The sequence below is a fragment of the Rana temporaria genome, chromosome 3 (assembly GCF_905171775.1).
Source record: "Rana temporaria chromosome 3, aRanTem1.1, whole genome shotgun sequence".
In the NCBI taxonomy this organism is placed as follows: Eukaryota; Metazoa; Chordata; class Amphibia; order Anura; family Ranidae; genus Rana; species Rana temporaria.
The window spans coordinates 240,273,624-240,295,098 of NC_053491.1; the positions used below are offsets into that span (position 1 = coordinate 240,273,624).

The 21,475-nt window shown below is 42.5% G+C and overlaps 1 protein-coding gene across 1 annotated transcript in view; it reads right to left on the bottom strand.

Annotated features, from left to right (window-relative positions):
• Positions 1 to 481: 481 nt before the first annotated feature.
• Positions 482 to 21,475, bottom strand: part of PCYOX1L (prenylcysteine oxidase 1 like) — a 34,588-nt gene continuing 13,594 nt past the window's right edge. Inside the window, exons 5-6 of the mRNA XM_040344524.1 lie at positions 12,257 to 12,397; positions 482 to 1,433 (exon numbers count right to left, since the gene is read on the bottom strand). Coding sequence (XP_040200458.1) covers positions 766 to 1,433; positions 12,257 to 12,397 — 809 coding nt within the window. The 3' untranslated portion in view covers positions 482 to 765. The remainder of the gene's footprint in view (positions 1,434 to 12,256; positions 12,398 to 21,475) is intronic.

The window sequence follows — 21,475 nt, forward strand, 5'->3', positions numbered from 1 at the left end:
TTTCTTTTGGTGGGATTTGATCACCTCTGTAGTTTTTATTTTTTGTGCAAAAAAAAAAAAAAAAAAAAAATTAAAAAAAAAGAAAAAGACTGACAATTTTGAAAAATGTCCTACTTTCTGCTATAAAAAACACCCAAAAAAATAGAAAAAAATACAAATTTCTTCATCGCATTTAAAGTGACATTAGCATATATTTTTTAGTCCCATCCCATCTGGTATAAACATACCGGGATCACTGGATAAATATTTTCATTTTGCAGGAACTTTCCTAGTTTCCATGAGGTTCCTATCCAAACATGATTCCTGCCTGCTTTTCTGAGACACAATACAATAGCATAGGATGTGACTTTGTAACAACGTATACACGACATTGCTGAGGGTAGCAATGAATAAAATGCACTGCAGGTGTTAAGTGAATGACAAAGTTCTCTAAATCTGGAAAACATCTGATTAGGTAAAAGTAACGCACAAACACAACCCCTTGTTGTAAAAGAAAACGTCCCTTGAACATACAAATCATTTCCAGTGTACCAAACCACAAAGTCTTTTTAAAACCTAAAATAAGTGATGAAAAAGTCAGTGCGTTTCTGTTTGCTACATAAGGCCCTTTATTTCATTGCGTCAGCTGCTATAAGATATGGTGTTCCATCTCTCCACTGTTCAGTATAGAACATACAAATGCACAGTCACGATGTTGAACTTATCCAGTGTTGAATGCATAATGCCATGGCAAAGTGTTGATAAACCATTCTATGGCTGTTTGATTTAAAGTTCAGTTTTCACTTTGTGCATCAAATCTTGCTGGTCAATTTTCTCAGTGAGCTCAAACCAGCGGTTGAAAGCAAGCAAAGCCACATTTTTTGCAGCCACAGCAATCATTTCCACTGAGCTGGCTGCCCATTCTGCACCACTTACATAATACAGACCATCATGGAGAATGATAGGAGGAAGCGATTTGGAAGAACTGGCTGTGCCATAGTTTGGGAATGCCTGCCACTCAATGACCTGAACAGAGTAATAGGACTTAAACAGAGTCTTTAGTTCCTTCCTGTCCAAAGGCAGCGAAGATAGCACCCGCCAAACCCCAGCTTCCTGTGGAGGTTTGCGCCGGAAGCCAACAGACACATTGACTGGGCACAAGCTCTGCAGACTGTGAAATATAGCTTCTGGACTGTCTGTGGAGAGGATACTGGCAAACGGAAACAGTTTGGGGTCTGTGAAGCCAAAATAGGAAGCATTGAGGTAGCCATGGACGATGGATGTCACCACTCGATGGTAAGAACTTGTATGCTCTGGAAGAGTAGGCTGGAAATTCAGAAATGAGATGGGGAAGCCTGTTTTTTGTAACGGAGCAGCTATAATCACCACATCATAGTAATCGGAACCCAGTGTCCCATCTCTCTCATACTGCACTTCATATAGGGGCTTCTTTTCTGGAAGGAAAAACAAACAAAGAAGATTCTGTCATGAAAAGTCCTTTGTATACTGTTAGGGAGTGACCTGTACATTAAAGCTCTACCACAGTAAAGATAACATATAGTGGGAATTTCGTACTATTTGCCAGCACAATTCTGTAGAAAAGAGGGTTTTTAACCTGAATGGCTTAACATGATTAGCTAAATGGCAGGTTACCAAATTGGCTATGCCATCTGGCAGGGTACTGGGTGGACAAATACAAATCCATTGGCAGAAAAATAAAAAAGCTGCCATACATTTATTTTAGCTGTTTGTCTGCATAACGGTAATAATCTGATTACTGATTTCAGCCACTGGTTATGTGATAACCAATCATAAGCTAAAATCATATTGGGATAACAGATGAAAGGCACTTTCCTACTTGTTAAAGCCCAATAGATCAGTCATATGTTTTTTTAAGCAAACACATAAATCTATTAGGCAAATCAGTAATGGACAGGAGCCTTATTCCCAATCCCAAGATTAAAGTTGCACTCTGAAGGGAGCACTCATTAATTTACCAGGCAACATGCAATTCAACTTTAGTAGAGAACAAGCTGAAATCGGATTATCATATCAGCATATGGTATTCAGACCTTATCTGAAATGTATAAAGTCATAAATGGCACAAATTGACACACAGCTGATCAAATAATATTCAATGCTAGACATGGTCATACAATGTGTGTATTTGGATACAACCCCTCCACCTTCCTGCAAGCACATCTTTCATACATGCTCATACACGTACATATTTGAAGGTCTTCATGGAAAAATACCAACATTCTGCCCTAATTCACTCAACCATGCTTCATTTGACTGCTTAGCATTGCTAAAGCAGGAAATTTGAATGATGGAATATCCAAATTGGAACACTGGACCAAGTCTCTTACAAGCCCACCACATGACTCAAACATCTATGAGCTCTGTGTCAGAACTTACCTAGTATCAATGACATGCTATCCTCCTTATGTGAAAGTTTTTAAACCTGACCATTGGTTGATAGGCCTAAAAACTGCATCATGGCAGAAAGTCACATTGTCCCCAGAAAAAAAAAATAACGGCATTAAATTCATACTAAGAAATAGCCAATATATATTAAAAAGATTACTGTAAGATTGTGGTGAAAAGTCCTTTAAGGACTTTTCACCACAATCCTACAGTAATCTTTTTAATATCTAAGGGCAGTGCAATCCACACCTGTAAGCTTATCATTTAGTGGGTGTTACAAAACAGTGTGAAAGCAGATTTCCAGAGCTTGAATTCAGAATGGATTCATTGTATTCATTTTTGCTTCCATTATACAGCACAGTCTGAGACATTATTATTTCGTTTTAATCATCCTTTATGACTTTGGTAAGGAAAAGAAAACACCGGGAAGATTTAAAGTTTTACTTGTTTCCCCTTTTAATCATTTGGATAAATTGTAATACAGATAATTAAGTATGTCAAAGAATATGCTGCGTTTACATCTGAACTTAAAAAAAAGTTACACAAAAAAAAAAAAAAACGCTATCTCCTTGTTTTATTATTAAAGACAAGTGTACCAGTCCACATACTGTATTTTTTTCAAATGGGGAACCAAGATGTATAGCTACCACACAGCAGCATTGGAAAAAAATCAGTTTTCATATGCCTAAGCTTATGAGAACCAACGTGCCATTCTGCTATTATATATCAGAGTTAAAGCTCCCTCTGCTGGCGAATCAGAATACAGTGCTGCAATATTGAGCCAAAGACATTATGCATACAAAAAGCAACGTAAACTCTCAAATTTAAAATATAACAAAATTACCATTTATAAATGTATTTATATGCATATTCCAAAAGGTATATTTGCTACGGTCAGAACACTAATAAAAACGTTAATGTGGCTATTAAAATTCATGCTTTAAAATATAGTATACAGTTGTGCTCATAAGTTATACCCTGGCAGAATATATGGTTTCTTGGCCATTTTTCAGTGAATATAAATTATAACACAATGGGGGTTATTTACTAAAGGCAAATCCACTTTGCACTACAAGTGCAAAGTGCACTTGAAATTGCACTGGAAGTGCAGTCGCTATAGATCTGAGGGGGACATGCAAGGAAAGAAAACAGCATTTTAGCTGGCACACGATTGGATAATAAAATCAGCAGAGCTTCCCCTCATTTTAGATCTACCCCATAGATTTACAGCGACTGCATTTCCAAATGCACTTTCAGTGCAATTTCAAGTGCACTTTGCAAAGTGGATTTGCCTTTCGGAAATAACCTCCAATATCTTTTCTTTCACTCATGGTTAGTGTTTGGCTGAAGCCATTTATTATCAATCAACTGTGTTTCATTTTTAAAAATTATAATGGCAACAAAAACTACCCAAATAACCATGATCAAAAGTTTACATACCCTGGTGATTTTGCACACAAGTTGACACAAACGGGGTTTGAATGGCTAAGGTAACCATTCTCACCTGTGATCTATTTTCTTGTAGTAAGTGTGTGTGTATAAAAGGTCAATGAGTTTCTGGACTCCTGACACTCGTTTCATCCAGTGCTGCACTGACGTTTCTGGATTTGGAGTCATGGGGAAAGCAAAATAATTGTCAAAGGATCTGCGGGAAAAGGTAGTTGAACTGTATAAAAAAGGAAAGGGATATAAAAAGGTATCCAAGGAATTGAGAATGCCAATCAGCAGTGTTAACGTTAATCAAGAAGTGGAAAATGAGGGGTTCTGTTGAAACCAAACCACGGTCAGGTAGACCAACTAAAATTCAGCCACAACTGCCAGGAAAATTGTTCGGGATGCAAAGAAAAACCCACAAATAACTCAATGAAAACATGTGGTGTGGCTGTTTGAAGATGCACAATAAGGAGGCACTTGAAGAAAGATGGGCTGCATGGCCGAGTCACCAGAAGAAAGCCATTACTACGCAAATGCCAAAAGGTATCCCACTTACAATACACCAAACAGCACAGAGACAAGCCTCAAACCTTCTGACACACGGTAACTTGGAGTGATGAGACCAAAATTTTGCTTTTTGGCCACAACCATAAATGCTACATTTGGAGAGGAGTCAATAAGGCCTATGATGAAAGGTACACCATTCCTACTGTGAAACACGGAGGTGGATCGCTGATGTTTTAGGGGTATGTGAGCTACAAAGGCACAGGAAATTTGGTCAAAACAGTTGGCAAGATGAATGCAGTATGTTATCAATAAATACTGGAGAAACATTTGCATTCATTAGCCAAGAAGCTGCGGGTGGGACGTACTTGGACATTCCAACATGACAATGATCCAAAACACAGCTGATTGATAATAAATGGCTTCAGCCAAACACTAACCATGAGTGAAAGAAAAGTTTTTGTGTTGTGTTATCATTCACATTCCTTGAAAAATGGCCAAGAAATCATAAATTCTGCCAGGGTATGTAAACTTATGAGCACAACTGTATGTAGCAGGAAGATGGTATGCTGCCAAATACAGTCATAATGCAGTATTATTAATGAAAGCAGGTCTAACAGTTCTCCTGCAATGTTCGTGTAGGCTGCAAAAGAACATTCAAAATACTTACACAACATCCAAATCCAGATTAGGTCCAGCTGCAGGTTGCATTTAGCGGTGAGGAGGGCGGTCATATGTGATGATAAAACACACTGTACATAACCCTCTGACTCCACTTCCATCAGGATCCAAAGTCTGTAGTAGGTGTTGGGTAAATAATGAGTCTTTCTTGAAACTTATAATTTAGCACAAGTGTGGTACTTTGTCCACACCAGGAAAAGTAACAGGTTTGCTGGATAGCATATGTACAAAGAAGCCTGTACTTACACATCTTTCATGCATTCCATAGCCTTGCCCTTCTCCTAAAATTGTTGTGCAAGTTCAAAGCATACACTGAGTCAGAGCTTACACAGGGCTAAGGACCTCTTCCCCAAGTGACAGCATTCTAGCCTAACAATCAGCCAGTCAATGAGGTTCATTTTCAAAGGAAAAATGGGATTTTTTTTACATTGCAAACAAAGTTGCACCTTGCAAGGGACTTATGCCCAGAGCTTAGTGCATGTGGTGAAATTTCACAAAAACGACTCAATCACTGGTAAGAAAAAAACCAAACAAACAGCATTTTTGCTTGCACGTGATTGGATGATTGAAGTCAGCAGGGCTTCACCTCATTTACTAAGCTCCAGGTGAAATGCCCTTAAAAAGCACAACGTTCCTTGCAAAGTAAAAAGTCTACTTGCCTTTAGTAAAGCAACCCCAATGTGTACACAGTTATCTACAGAGTCAAAAGTATGATCCTCAAAGTGCAGCAAGTCCATAAAATTATCCATTACAAAAAAATCAGTGCAGCTTTCAGTCTGTTAAAGGAAATCTTCTATCTCCCATTTTCAAAAAAACAAACAAACAGTGGAAGATTTTTGTATATGGGAGATCTTTTACAGACCGATTGTTGCAATTAGTTGAAAACTGATTAGATTTCTGATTATTTTATGGATTTGCAGCACTTTACTGAGAATTAGTTACAGAGTTGCACTTTATTAGTGTACTTGCATCGATTAGTTGGCCGATTATTGTTTTGATTAATCAGATAATAACCTTAAAAAAAGTGTGGTGTATAATTTAGTTAATATGTAAAGGAAAAAAAAAAGGCAATTTATTCTTACATATCCACCGTATTTATCGGCGTATACCGTGCACTTTTTTGCCCTGAAAATCAGGGCAAAATCGTGGGTGCGCGATATACGCCGATACCCGCGCCGAGTTTTAACCACTGCGCTGGCATATACCGAGCGCAGTACACTCAGGTATAGTCGGGCAGGCTCGGCTCCTCTCGCGGTCACGTCCTGTACGTCCTTTACGCGAGAGGAGCCGAGCCAGCCCGACTATACTGCGCTCGGTATATGCCGGCGCAGTGGTTCAAACTCAGCGCGGGAAGCGGGGATCGAGCGGGGAGGACACCACGATGGCCGAAGAAGGACGCCGAACCCGACGAGGAGGACACCACCGAAGCCGCAGACGGACGCCGGACCCGACGAGGCCGCCGCGCAAGACACCAAAACTGTAAGTACTAAAATGTTTTTTTTTTTACAAAAATGCATGTCCACATTAGGGGTGCGCGCTATACGCCGGAGCACGCAATACCCCGATAAATACGGTATATGCAGTGGTAAATATAAATAACCAACTATATGGTTAGGGAGCAACCTCTCTAATCCACTCTGAGAATAACAGACAGAAGAGATATACCGTATATGCTATTAGAGGTTCAATCTGGTAAATATCATCAGACAGAACGGGGATCTGTCAATGTAAACAGACAGATTCCCCGTTCTGTCAGGGGAGGATAGAGAGATCTGCTGTTCCTAGTGATTAGGAACAGCAATCTGTCTCCACCTCCAGTCACTACACTGCCCCGACAGTTAGAAACACCTCCCTAGGGAACACTTAACCAATTGATCACCCCCTAGTGTTAACCCCTTCCCTGCCAGTGACATTTATAAAGTAAAGAAAAGAAAAAAACTGCGCCAACAAAAATTAAATAGAAAATCAGATGTAAATATGCAGATGTAGATATGAATTTAAAGCGGATGTGCCATGGGAAAAAAATATTAAAAGCCAGCAGCTACAAATACTGCAGCTGCTGACTTTTAATATTAGGACACTTACCTGTCCTGGAGTCCAGCGCCAATCGCAGCAGAGGAGGAGCGATCGCTCGTCTCTCTGCTGCTCCCCCCGCCATCCACGCTGAGGGAACCAGGAAGTGAAGCGCTGCTGCTTCACTGCCTGGTTCCCTACGGCGCATGCGCGAGTCGCGCCCGCCGATTGGCTCCCGCTGTGTGCTGGGAGCCGAGTGTTCCCAGCACACAACGGGTGGGCGACGGGATGTGACGGAATGCCCATCTTTAGACAGGTATCTGCACCCCCCTCCCCCCTGAAAGGTGTCAAATGTGACACCGGAGGGGGGGAGGGTTCCGATCAGCGGGACTCCACTTTAGGGTGGAGAACCGCTTTAAACCACATAAATAAAATTGTGACAATTGTCATAATTTTATTTATGTGGTTTAAATTCATATTTACATCTGCATATTTACATCTGATTTTCTATTTAGCCTTGACAGCTATTAATTTTTGTTGGCGCAGTTTTTTCTTTTCTTTATATTGTTCGTGTTTATATAACCTAATTGCAGCCTACTGGTTCATCATTTCCTATTTTTGTTTTTTGTTGTGTTAGCGCAGTTTTTCTTGTACCACATTTATAAAGTAATCAGCTCTGATCACTGAATAAATGTTACTGGTCCCAAAAAAGTGTCAAAAGTGTCCGATCTGTCCACCGCAATGTTGTAGTCCCGGTAAAAATCGCTGATTACCGCCACTACTAGTTAAAAAAAAAAAAAAATGCCATAAATCTATCCTCTATTTTGTAGACGCTATAACTTTTGCGCAAACCAATCAATATACGCTTATTGTGATTTATTTTCCAAAAATATGTAGAAGAATAGATGACGGCCTAAACGGATGAAGAGTTTTTTTTTTTTTATTGGGATATTTATAACAGCAAAAAGTAAAAAATATATATTTTTTTTTAATTTACGTTTGTTTTTGATATAGCGCAAAAAAAAAAAAGGCTGAGGTGATCAAATACCACCAAAATAAAGCTCTATATGTTTAAAAAAAAAAATGTCATAAATTTTGTTTGGGCACAGCGTTGCACGACCGCGCAATTGTCAATTAAAGCGACGCAGTGCCGTATCGCAAAACATGGCCTGGTCATTGAGGGGGCAAATCCTTCCAGATCCTTAAAGGGATACTATGGGTCAGTTTTTTATTTTTCTTAAAAAACAAACATGTCATGCTTACCTCATTGTCCTCTTCTGGGGGTCCCACGGCGGCTCATCCCCGCAATCGTTAACCCCCCCTGGGAAGCTGTCTCCCGAGGGGGTTACCTTGCGGGCGCGCTCCCGTGCGATACACTTGGCGGTCATAGCCGGTACAAAGATTTTTCGTATGAATATTCTCTTCCGAAAATCGATACGTGTATGGCCAACATAAGGCTCGGTTCACACCTATGCAGTTTGCTTTTGATCCGTTTTTGAAAAATGTCCTTGACCCTTTCCAAATGCGCAGCGGCTGAAAAAAGCAAAGATGTGAACATGTCCCATAGGAAACCATGTTTATTGAACGTTTCTGCAAAAAGCACCAAAAAATGCATATGTGTGAACCAGGCCTGAGACATTTAGTAACAGCAGCATGCTTTTTTTATATTACCTGTCATAATGGAGTTAAAAAACGAAAATTAGCCCTTTATAGTACAAAAAAAAGCAGATAATCACTACAATAAGGGGTTCATTTTTACTGTGAAATGGTGAAAGTGATAAATAATACTGTATATACTCGATAAGCCAACTCGAATATAAGGCAGGCACATCATTTTACTTGCTGTCTGCGTTCATCGACACAGACAGCAAGACTCAGCCCCGCCCCCAGCTCCCATGTCACTGAATTTAATTGACAGCAGCGGGAGCCAATAGCTCTTGCTCCTATCAATCTATACAATGAGGACCAGAAAAGCCATCTGGAGCTGCTGGGCTCATGTGTGTCGCTGGAACAATCAGGTTCAGGTAAGAAAAGGTGGGGCTCTGGGGGGCAACTGCAGCACAGAAGGTTTTTCATCTTAATGTATAGAATGCATTAGGTGAAAAACCTGGAGACTTTACAATTCCTTTAAGTAAATGGAAATATTACCAATGGAACACCTACAACATCAACAACCAAAAAAAGGATAGTGGTTTTATAAAAAAAAAAAAAATGCAAAATAGAACCAACTTCATACTATATATTATAAGCTCACAATCTAATGTCCCTGGAACATTTATATGCACACTAGGAAACACTAATGGCGTGTACACACGATTGTTTTTTTTTTTTTCGATGAAAAGTCTAATGGACTTTTTTCATCGGAAAAAACGATCGTGTGTGGGCCCCATCGAACATTTTTTCCCCATCGTTGTAAAAAAATAGAACATGTTTTAACCACTTAAGGACCCCCCACTGTATATGTACGTCCTCTTTTTAAACATGGATATCTCAGTAACGGCAGCAGCTGCTGCCACAACTGAGATATCCATGTTTTCAGCTGGCGGCCGTGTAAACGATAACGGCGGTCTCCGCGGCGGATTCGCCGCGAGATCGCCGTTATCGGTGGCGGGAGAGGGCCCCTCCCGCCGCTTTTCCGCGCCCTCCGCCGCTTACCGGAGCCGTCAGTAGCGGCGGAGGAGATCCGATGCTGCCGCCTGGAGAGTGAGGACTTGAGTGAGGGCAAGATGGCCCCCACCCGTCCTCATAGCTCTGCTGGGCGGAAGTGACGTCAAAACGTCAGTCCCGCCCAGCCTCTTAAAGAGACAATTTTTTTTCTGTCATTTTTTTAAATGACAAATTTTCCTTTTTTTTTTTTTTTTTTTGCATTTAAGCCTAAATATGAGATCTGAGGTCTTTTTGACCCCAGATCTCATATTTAAGAGGACCTGTCATGCTTTTTTCTATTACAAGGGATGTTTACATTCCTTGTAATAGGAATAAAAGTGATCATTTTTTTTTTTTTTTATATTTTAGTGTAAAAAATAATAAAATCAATAAAATTAAATAAGAAAACAAAAAAAATTTTTTTTTAAAGCGCCCCGTCCTGACGAGCTCGCGCGCAGAAGCGAACGCATACGTGAGTAGCGCCCGCATATGAAAACGGTGTTCAAATCACACAAGTGAGGTATCGCCGCGATCGTTAGAGCGAGAGCAATAATTATAGCCCTAGAGCTACTCTGTAGCTCAAAAAATGCAACTTATAGAATTTTTTAAACGTCGCCTATCTAGATTTTTAAGGGTAAAAGTTTGACGCCATGCCACGAGCGGGCGCAATTTTAAAGCGTGACATGTTGGGTATCATTTTACTCGGCGTAACATTATCTTTCACAATATATAAAAAAATTGGGCCAAATTTATTGTTGTCTTATTTTTTAATTCAAAAAAGTGAATTTTTTCCAAAAAAAGTGCGCTTGTAAGACTGCTGCGCAAATACGGTGTGACAAAAAGTATTGCAATGACCGCCATTTTATTCTCTAGGGTGTTAGAAAAAAAAATATATAATGTTTGGGGGTTTTAAGTAATTTTCTAGCAGAAAAAAATGTTTTAGTCTTGCAAACACCAAATCTGAAAAACACCTGAGGTCTTTAAGTGGTTAAATTCTTTCGATGGAAAAAAATCCGATGGGAACTTCCGATCGTCTGTGCTCAGAATCAAGTCGACGCATGCTCGCAAGCATTGAACTTAGTTTTTCTCAGCTCGTCGTAGTGTTTTACGTCACCACCTTTTGGACGGTCGGAATTTAGTCTGATAGTGTGTATGCAAGACTGATGAAAGTCAGCTTCATCAGAATTCTGACGGAAAATTCCATCGGAAATCCGATCGCGTGTACGTGGCATAGGACTAATATGTGGTTGCAAACCAATTTATAGACCAGGTTGTTCTTTTGATTGTGGAAAAAAGCCCACAAAAACAGAGATAAAATACCAGTTTTAAAAAATAAATATGGTGGTCGGTTTGTTTGTCATATCAGTGTTGGTTAAAGCAGCTCAACAATTCTAAATGTAAAAAATAATGCATTTAGGGGAACAAATCTATTTATAGCGTATGCTATTGAGGGTACAGTGTTGGCCAAAACTAAAGAAATAAATATTAAAAGATTTGGGGGTACTTATTTCAGATGATTGCAAAATAAGCAAACACAGTGGCCTGGAAGTGGAGGAAGTGAGCAGAATTCTAAGATGCATCACTGGAGGGGACACCAGCAGGAGAAAGGAGGTTCTGATTCCCCATTACAGATCTTTAGTGAGACCCAGTTCAGGAGACCTCACTTAAAACATATTATACATGGTTCAAATCTTGGCCAGTCCCTGCTAAACCAGCCGAGATTCAAACAGTCTATGGACGGTGTGGCGGTGGGACCCTGTGCGACCTTAAAGATTGCTGGTTTACACCAGATTTAGAGAGAAAGACACACTGATTGCATAGCTGTGTGGTTGGCTATTTAGTTCTGACCTGACTATGGCTCAGGGCCCCACCCTACAGACAGGAAGTCTGTTCCTGGGAGTCAGGGGACTCCCATCCCTCTGAGAGGAGTCAGAGCATGCATGTCTGCAGAAGGCAGATGTCATTGGTGATTGCGCATTAAGGCGTTGATCAGGAGTAAGCTTATCTCTAGAAAACTCTGTTTGTTCTGAGGAGCAGACTTTAGGCCTAGTCTAAAGGCCTGAAACAGCCAGATGGCAAGAATGAAAGCCAGGAAGCTAAAGTGTTGAGTATGCAAGATACAGTAATGGTGGAACCCCCTGCGAGGGCTGCTGATGTATTTGTGAACTTTTTGTGCTTTTAAATAAAAGTGGGCTACCAGGCCCTAAAAAATTCAGTTCTGGACTGGCGTACTCACCAAAAACGCACCTACCGCTGGAGTCTGATCACCCCAATCTTACAACGGCTTTACCCACCGTACCACTCATCTTTACCTCTTATTGATTTGATATGGGATTTGTACTGCGCCGAATGCGCTCCCTTAGGAGCGCGTCTTATTAGAGGGGATTTCATTTTAAGATTTGAATTCTGAAGCTCAGATCATAAAGTCGAAATTGAATTTGCTTCCTTGCCAGCATAAAGCTGCCCTGTATACTGTGAAGCCAAATCAAATATTTTCGAAATATGCCTATACCCCTACAACAACCTAAAAAAAAAAAAACTGTTTTACGAACTGAAAAAAAAAAAAATGTACCTGAGCTGTGTAGAGACACTGCCATCACTCTAGCATGGATCACATTGGCCTTTGTCATCTTTAGCAAACCGGAACATACCAACTTATTACCTCCTTCCACAGCCCACATATTTCCCTGGGCTCCTGCCAAAGACATGGCTCCTAAGGAAAGCACACAAAAAACACCAGAACAGTTACTTAAAAGATATGTTAGTTGCTTGCAAATCATATAACAGTATCTTAAATCTGAAACAGCCAATAAACCAAACCCAGCCCACAAGGAATGATAAAACATAAGGTTTATTGCACAGATAAGCTGAACTCACTGCATATTATCAATGTTTGCAGTCTTTTGAAGTTGAAGTCAATAAAGGGAACAGAAGATCTCAGCTATGGCAAAAGACTACAAACATTGACCTTTTTCCCTCTGGAGAGCAGTGGTGGCAAGTGGTATATTATCAGGGGGACGGCAATCCGTCCAACGGCAATTCCCCCCCCCCCCCCCCCCGGGTCGATCGGCCCAGTCTCCTGCCCCCCAATCGGTCGATCGGTCCCCGCACTTAAACCCCTTTCACACTGAGGAGTTTTTCAGGCGGTACAGCGCTAAAAATATCGCTGCTATACCGCCTGAAAAACTCCTGCACTGCATACTCAATGTGAAAGCCGGAGGGCTTTCACACTGAGGCGATGCGCTGGCGGGAGAGAAAAAAAATCTCCTGCCAGCAGCATCTTTGGAGCGGTGAGAGGAGCGGTGTGTATACTGCTCCTTCCCATTTAAAACAATGGGAAACCGCGGTAATACCGCCTGCAATGCGCCTCTGCAGAGGCGTATTGCGGGCGGTATTAAGCCTTTATCAGCCGCTAGCGGGGGTTAATACCGCACCGCTAGCGGGCGAATCCCGCTGCAAATCTGACGGTATAGAGCCGCTATTTTTAGCGGCGCTAAACCACCACCGCGCCTCCCGCCCCAGTGTGAAAGGGGCCTTACTCCATCTAGGTCACGGGCTTCCTCCGGGGGGGGGGGGGGGGGGGGCATTACACTGGGTCTCCTCCTTTCTCAGCTTCACGACTTTCCCAGCGTCTCCTTCCTCCTTCTCAGTGGCCAATAGGATCTCTTCTTTGCTCGGCCAATCAGGTCTCAGGGCCAGCAGAAGAATCAGAACGAGAATTGCGAATATTAATTCGCTATTGTCACACAACTGCGCCCTGAGCCCACCCTTTTTTGAAGCCAGTTAGATCCTCAGACTCTAATCTTGTGCTTCTAAAAACAAAAACAAAAAAAAACAAAAAAACAACCCCATTGGAATCCATGGTCTGGTGCCCTGCATGTAAATTAGGGGTCGGCGCCCCTGCACCCCGTATGGACGGGCCGCCACTGCTGGAGAGGAGACACTTATGAGGGGATATGATAGCGATGTACAAATACTGTACTGGTTACCCTAGCATAGGGAAAAAACAAGCGGGGGTCGCCATTATTTTCTAATGTCACCCCGACGTATCTGCAAATGCAGTGCAATACTGCATGGTGATGCAGCACCATGTGTTTCCATGAAGTTTTAGTAGAAGGGTCAGGAACTTTTCCTACATTTCTGGCAGCCCATTCAAATGAATAGGCCTCTGTGCCTGTGCAAACACACCTCCACAGAGATACAAATATGTGAACCTAGCCTAAATGTATCCAAAGCCAAATTTTTGTTTGCTTTAGATGGAGTGGGGTCAGATAATAAATGAGGATTTGAAATTTATGTGTCTGGCTTGGGAAAAATTAACTCTTGTTGTCACCATTGTAGAGCTGGTTATACAGTAGTAGATTTTCAAACGAACATTTGTACTTAAAATTTGAATCAGTACATTCAAGGACATGATGAATGCTTACAAAAAAGTTGACCTAACATTTGATTTTGGAGTGAATGGATGAATGAAAACCAAATTGGCTTTAGATACAGTATAATTTATAATATTGATTCTGACTGCCACTAATTGATATCTACGAGGCATCTGTTAAAGCAAACCTTCCGCTGCAAGCAAGATCTGCTTATTAACTTGGCCTCTTGTGCTACTCAGTATTCCCTGGGGTCCTGTAGAACAAAGGCTTTCCACTCCAGGTGAGGTAGAGAAGCCTGATGGATGGTGGGTGCACGTCTCGGCTCGCCTCCGGATACAATGCACAAAAGAAAAAAAGAGAATAGGCTGCATACCAGGATATAATCCAAAATCTTTATTTTGACATCCCAAAGTGACCAGATGCTTGGTATGGTAGACACGTTTCACACTACTATGAGCGCTTAATCATTCCCTGGGGTCCTGCCAGAAGTATGGTAATGTCGTCACCCCCACCTCACAAGGGAGTAAAGGTAAATTAATGTACAGTAATACATTTTTAGCTTACAGAATTTGTTTTAACTATTTTCTTGCAGTGGTTTGGCCATGAAGAAATGAAGTAGTAAATGTAGTTATATTCGTAAATTGACCCTTAGGGACCTTTCACATGGGACGGATCTGTGATGATCCGCCCCGTGAACCTCCGCTTGCTCAGCGGGGGATCGCTCCATTGGTCCCCGCTGAGCCGGAAAATGACAGGGCGGTCCCCGCACACTGTGCAGGGACCGCCCTGTCAGATCTCCGCTCTCCCCTATGGGGGGGATCAGATGAACACGAACCGTCTATCGGTGTTTACCCGATCCAATCCGCAGACGGATGGAAAACAATAGGGTTTTCCTCCGTCTGCAGAATCAGAGGATTGCGGACCCGGATGAGGTCGGGTGTCAGCTGATGCTCATCCGCTGACACCCGCTGTCTCATAGGGATCAATGTATGTCCCTTTTTCATCCGTAAACAGATGGAAGAAAAAGCAGACGTACGGTCCGCATGTGTAAAAGGGGCCTTAGGTTCATTCACCTGAAAATGGAAAAGTAATTACAGGTCTTACACAAAGCTATCACATACTCATCAGTAATGTAAAGGTAACACCTAACACCGACTAAATAAATTACTTGTCACACCTCAAGAGCAAGGTCTTTGTAATACAGGTCAAAAGTTAGGTTAATAACTGCAGGTAGTATGCTAGGGATTACTGGGTGTCTATGGAAATGCACAGATTTAAAAACCAGGTAAGGTTTATGCCGACCGAGTATGCATCTTTTGTCAGTGTCCTCAGCATGCAGTAGGTAGAGGAACAATCTTAAAAGCTGCACAACCATGTTCATCGAGTCACAGGGGACTGTTATGATGAAGCTGCTAAATGAAGTACGTAACTACTTCCTTTATCAGGTCAGTGGCCCAGAAAAAGAGTGACGTGGCTATTAAACGGCAACATTAACAGTGAAATAAATTAAAATGACAATTAAACTGGCCATACAGCTAAAAATAATCAGTTAATCATTTTCTGCCAGTACTAATCATTCCTTTTCAATGAAAACCCTCTATTTTGTTTAACTACCGATAACTTCTAAAATGGACACTTCTTTCATTGGTATGTAAAGCCTGACAATATTTACAAAAGATTATCTGCGCTTAGATAGATATATATTAGCAGCCGGCACCAAAGGTTGATTACACACCATAAAAGACAAATATAAAAAAGGTGCGCCGCTAAGAAAACATCAAAAAGGAGTCTCTTAAGCATAAGACTCATAAAAGTCCAAATATAAAATTGATAGTATAGAATCCCAACACCAGCTTCTGTGAGATAGATGTACATGCACACTTGTTACCACTGTGAGGGGGCAAGCATGCTTACTGGAGATTATTGCCCCTCAAATTATATAGAGGTCAACAACAGCATAGTTCAAATCTGTGGCCAGATGAAACAGCCAGCTAGTTCCCGTGCTTCAGCGGTCGATGCAAGCCAATGCAATATACCGGTCTCATGGTCTCCTTACCAAAAGATCTGCACTTCCACCGATATAGGCAAGACCCTCAATAGTACCTCAGGGGGATGTAAATGACAAAACAATAGTGCAATAAATCTATAAAGACTGTGGCCCAGTAAGTCCTAATCTGGGCCGTCGTATCTATGCGACTGATTCTTAGAATCAGTTACGCATAGATATCCATTAGATCCGACAGGCGTAAGGCTTATTTATTTTTTTGTCCGCTAGGTGTCGCCTCAGTCGTTTTCCCCGTCGAGTATGCAAATTAGCTAGATACGCGAATTCCCGAACGTACGCGCGGTCGACGCAGTGAAGTTACAACGTTTACGTTAGGTTTGCCCAGCGTAAAGTTGTCCCTGCTATATGAGGGGCAACCAATGTTAAGTATGGCCGTCGTTCCCGCGTCAAAATTTTTAAATTTACGTTGTTTGCCTAAGTCGTCCGTGAATGGGGCTGGACGCCATTTACGTTCACGTCGAAACCAATAACGTCCTTGCGACGTCATTTGGAGCAATGCACCCTGGGATATTTTACGGACGGCGCATGCGCAGTACGTTTGGCGCGGGAACGCGCTTAATTTAAATACTACACGCCCCCTACCTGCCTAATTTGAATTACACGCAAGTGCTTTGTGAATAAAGCACTTGCCTGTAAAACTTGCGGCGGCGTAACGTAAATGAGATACGTTACGCCCGCACAGTTTTGCACGATTCTACGAGAATCTGGGCCTATATATTAGGAAAACATCCCCTCACATGCAATGTCAGAAAAAGGCACAACAAACAATTGTTCAAAGATGGCCGCTGCAAAAAGTGTGGTTATGTCATGCGTTCCAGTCCTAACTTACGCGTTTTGTCATTTTGCCGTCATTAGACTGCTGCTGAATTTCTGGCCAGTCATATCCAGCTCATCTAGTATTTATAGCCTGCTCATGTCTGGTCGCCACACCTCTAATGACGTCAAAATGACAAAACGCGTAAGTTAGGACTGGAACGCATGACATAAGCACACTTTTTGCAGCGGCCATCTTTGAACAATTGTTTGTTGTGCCTTTTTCTGACATTGCATGTGAGGGGATGTTTTCCTAATATATAGGCCCAGAGTATGTTTCAAAGCACGACCTCCCATCGGTCTGGTAAGCTGCAATATGTTACATTTTTGTTTTTGAGTTTAAATATATTTTAAAAGGAGACATATGGACAAGACTCTTTTGTTCATACTTCTCCTGTGGGTCAAAGAAGTGCACTTAGTTATCCAGCACTGTGAACCAGATTTAGCTGACAGTGAGCTAAAGGTCGATGTCAGCGGACCTAAAAGAGCTGGTCCAGGTTCTGCAGAGATCCCAACAATAATGTTGGGATCCTCTCAGATTCCTGACCTGGGCAGCTGGCTCAACCTCTTAGCACACCGCTGAGACCTTGAGCCAGCCACTCCCACTCTCTCCACAGTCTGGGGCTCCAGTGAGAGCTGGAGTACAGAGCGGACTTGAGAACTGAGCAAACAGTGTTTGATCACTCAGATTTTGGTGTAGAGCCAGTGAGGGACAGCTGCAGCTCAGATGCTGCAGCCATCTATGTGAGTATAAAGGTTTTTTTTTTAATCCTGCAATTCTCTTTTAATAATTACACCAAGGATTGAATTACTGCTTTTATTGCCAGCTTTGCAGAGGAAGAGGCAGAGGCTTGTTATCTTCTAATTAAAATGATACCTGCTTTGTGCAATGGTTTTGCACAGAGCGGCCCCGATCCTCCTCTTCTCGGGTCACTGTTGGAGCTTGTAGCTTCAATTTTTCGGCGAGTGCCCCCATAGGAAGACGCTTCTTATGGGGACACTCGTGCAAGCTTGATCCTGAGCCGTGCTGCCTGCATCTATAGACACATAAAGCCTGGCTCAGCCCTGCCCCCTGCTCCCACGCCACAGGATTTGATTTATATCAGAAGGAGCCAACGGCTCTGCTTTCAATCTGCACTGTGAGGAGTAATAGAGGTGTGAGAGCCTCAGGTGAGGGTCAGGTAAGTATTATTATGGGGGGGAATCCTGTGGCACAGAACGTGTTTTACCTTGCAGAAAATGCATTCAAGTGGAACTTTACCCATTACAACTTGATAAAATGAATGTTCTTTAGCAAGAAACATACATTCCACATTAATAATAATGCTACCAAAATTAATGTGTGCTGTAAATTGCCTCCAGCATTGCAGTTACTTCTTGCTTGAGCCCAAAGCCCCAGCAGTAAATCATAAAGCAGAACTAAACCCATCAATTTACCAATTTCAAAAAACAGTTACATTCCCGGAATGCTGAAAATGCAAACTGTCACATTTGATTGTGTCCTCAACCAAACTGTCAAACCATCAAATGTCTGGTGTCATAACTGATCACATGTGCAGCACCATGGCAGTTGCATTTCAAACAGAAGCAGCTTCCTTGGCTGTAAAGAATACAAAGGTTTATTTCCGCTTTAAGGCCCCTTTCACGCGGGGCAGCGGAGGTGTGGTGGCGGTATAGTGGCACGATTTTTAGCGCCGCTATACCGTCGTATTTACCGCGATATTCGTCTGCTAGCGGTGCAGTTTTAACCCCCGCTAGCGGCCGAAAAAGGGTTAATACCGCCGGCAATGCGCCTATACAGAGGCGCATTGCCGGCGGTATTACTGCAGATTCCCATTGATTTCAATGGGAAGGAGCGGTATAGGAGCGGTAAACACCCCGCTCTTATACCGCTCCAAAGATGCGGCTATAGCAGGACTTTTGGAGCAGTCCTGCTAGCGCACCGCTTCAATATGAAAGCCTTCGGGCTTTCACATTGAAGATTGCAGGGCAGGATTTTTTCAGGCGGTATAGCAGCGCTATTTTTAGTGCTAAACCGCCTAAAAAACGTGTCAGTGTGAAAGGGGCCTAAGTCTGTCAGCAGATTGACCTCTACAAACTTGAAAGTGCCTAAAAACGTTCGTGACTCTCCTACTCATTGGCTGGCTCCCACTGCTGTCAGAGTCAGTGAGCCAATGCAGTTTCCCGCATCCAAATCGCAATAGCAGGAGATTTTGACTGGCTCTCTATGCACATCTCCGTAGGAGGTCTGTGCGTTTTGCAGAAAAATGCTGCGTCTTTTGGTTCATTTCAGATCCAAATTCAGCCCAAAATTCAGGCTGAAATGGGACCTGAAACGGTGAAGCAGGACGCACCGGACACCTGCTGTGAGACGGATGCGGGGATGATGTGAACTCAGCCTAAAGGGTCATGATCCTCTCCTTATATGCAAAGTTACCTTTTGCACCGTGTTATATGGCACACCCGTATTTAGGGTGTTACATGTAACCTGTAACCTGGTGCAACTGCCATCGCCCCCGAGCTTGACAGCATGTAGGGGTTCTGCTCCCCTGCAGATGTTCTCACTATTGAATTTTTGCGTGGCTATGTGGGGCTTTTCTACAAGTCCCATGTGACACAGCAGCAGGCAGACTTGCAGTTTACAATGGACTACGAGTGTGGTAATCAGCGCACTCGTAAATCCACTGACACTTCTTTCAGCTCTACAACTGAAAGCCCATACAGAGGTATGGGCAGAGCTGGAGGAAGAGTTTGCTTTGAAGCCAAAAGATGATGCTGTGATTTAGAAAGAACATAAAAACTTACTTAGTAAATAGTCCACCTGTGTGTAATTTAATCTCAGTATAAATACAACTGTTTTGTGAAGCCCTCAGGTTTGTTCGAGAACCTTAGTGAACAAACATCATCATGAAGGCCAAGGAATACACCAGACAGGTCACGGATAAAGTTGTGGAGAAGTTTAACCACTTCACATCCCACGCATCATCATATGACGTCCGCAGGAGGGATCTCCCATCCTGGCCGGGAATCATATGATGTCCTGGGTTTCCCTGCTGTCTAGCGGGTGCACGCTGCATTGCTGGGAGCCAGTGCTCCTGCCCACGATGTCCGCCGGGCACCCACGATTGCCGTGAATCTGTGTGTGTAAACACACAGATCCACGTCCTGTCAGAGGAGGGGAGAGCAATGGTGTGTTCCCAGTACAGAGGAACACCGATCAGTCTCCTCCCCTTGTGAGTCCACTCCCAATGCAAACCAATCAATATACGCTTATTGCGTTTTTTGTTTTAAAAAATATGTAGAATACAGGGATAAAGTTGTGGAGACGTTTAGAGAAGGGTTAGGTTATAAAAAAAATATCCCAAGCTTTGAACATCTCATAAAGCACTGTTCAATCCATCATCCGAAAATAGAAAAAGAGTATGGCACAACTGCAACCCTACCAAGACATGACCGTCCACCTAAACTGACAGGCCGGGCAAGGAGAGCATTAAAGCGGAGGTTCACCCTAAAAACAATTTTCTAACATTACATTGTGCTCACTCTCGACATTGACAGTACGCTGATGTTTTTTTTTTTTTGCCGTACATACCGTTGTATCGCTATTTTCCCCGCCGGCTTCCGGGTAGTGGCTCCCGCGGGAGTGGGCGTTCCTATAGCGATACAACGGTATGTACAGCAAAAAAAAAAAAAAAATCAGCATACTGTCAATGTCGAGAGTGAGCACAATGTAATGTTAGAAAATTGTTTTTAGGGTGAACCTCCGCTTTAATCAGAGAAGCAGCCAAGAGGACCATGGTAACTCTGGAGGAGCTGGAGAGATCCACAGGACAACTATTAGTTGTGCACTCCACAAATTTGGCCTTTATGGAAGAGTGGCAATAAGAAAGCCATTGTTGAAAGAAAACCATGAGAAGTCCTGGCTGCAGTTTGAGAGAAGCCATGTGGGGAACACAGCAAACATGTGGAAGAAGGTGCTCTGGTCAAGTGTGACCAAAATTTTACTTTTTGGCCTAAAAGCAAAACACTATGTGTGGTGAAGAACTAACACTGCACATCACCCTGAACACACCATCCCCTCTGAGAAACATGGTGGTGGCAGCATCATGATGTGGGGATGCCTTTCTTCAGCAGGGAAATGAAAGCTGGTCAGAGTTCATGGGAAGATGGATGGAACCAAATACAGGGTAATCATAGAGGAGACCTGTTAGGCTACGTTTCCACTAGTGCGACATGTCATGCGACTTGGGGTTGCAAAATCGCATGACAAGTTGTACCCCGCGATTTCCAATGAGTACCATTCATATATGTGCAACGTCAAAGTAGTCCCTGCACTACTTTGGTCTGAATTTGATGCAACTTGAGGTCCATAGACCTCAAGAATACACAGGCATTACTTCAAGTCTCATCAAAATCGTGGCAAAATCGCACGACTTTCAGGTCACAATAGTGGAAACCTAGCCTTAGAGTCTGCAAAATACTTGAGACTGGGGCGGAGGATCACCTTCCAGCAGGACAACGACCCTAAACATACAGC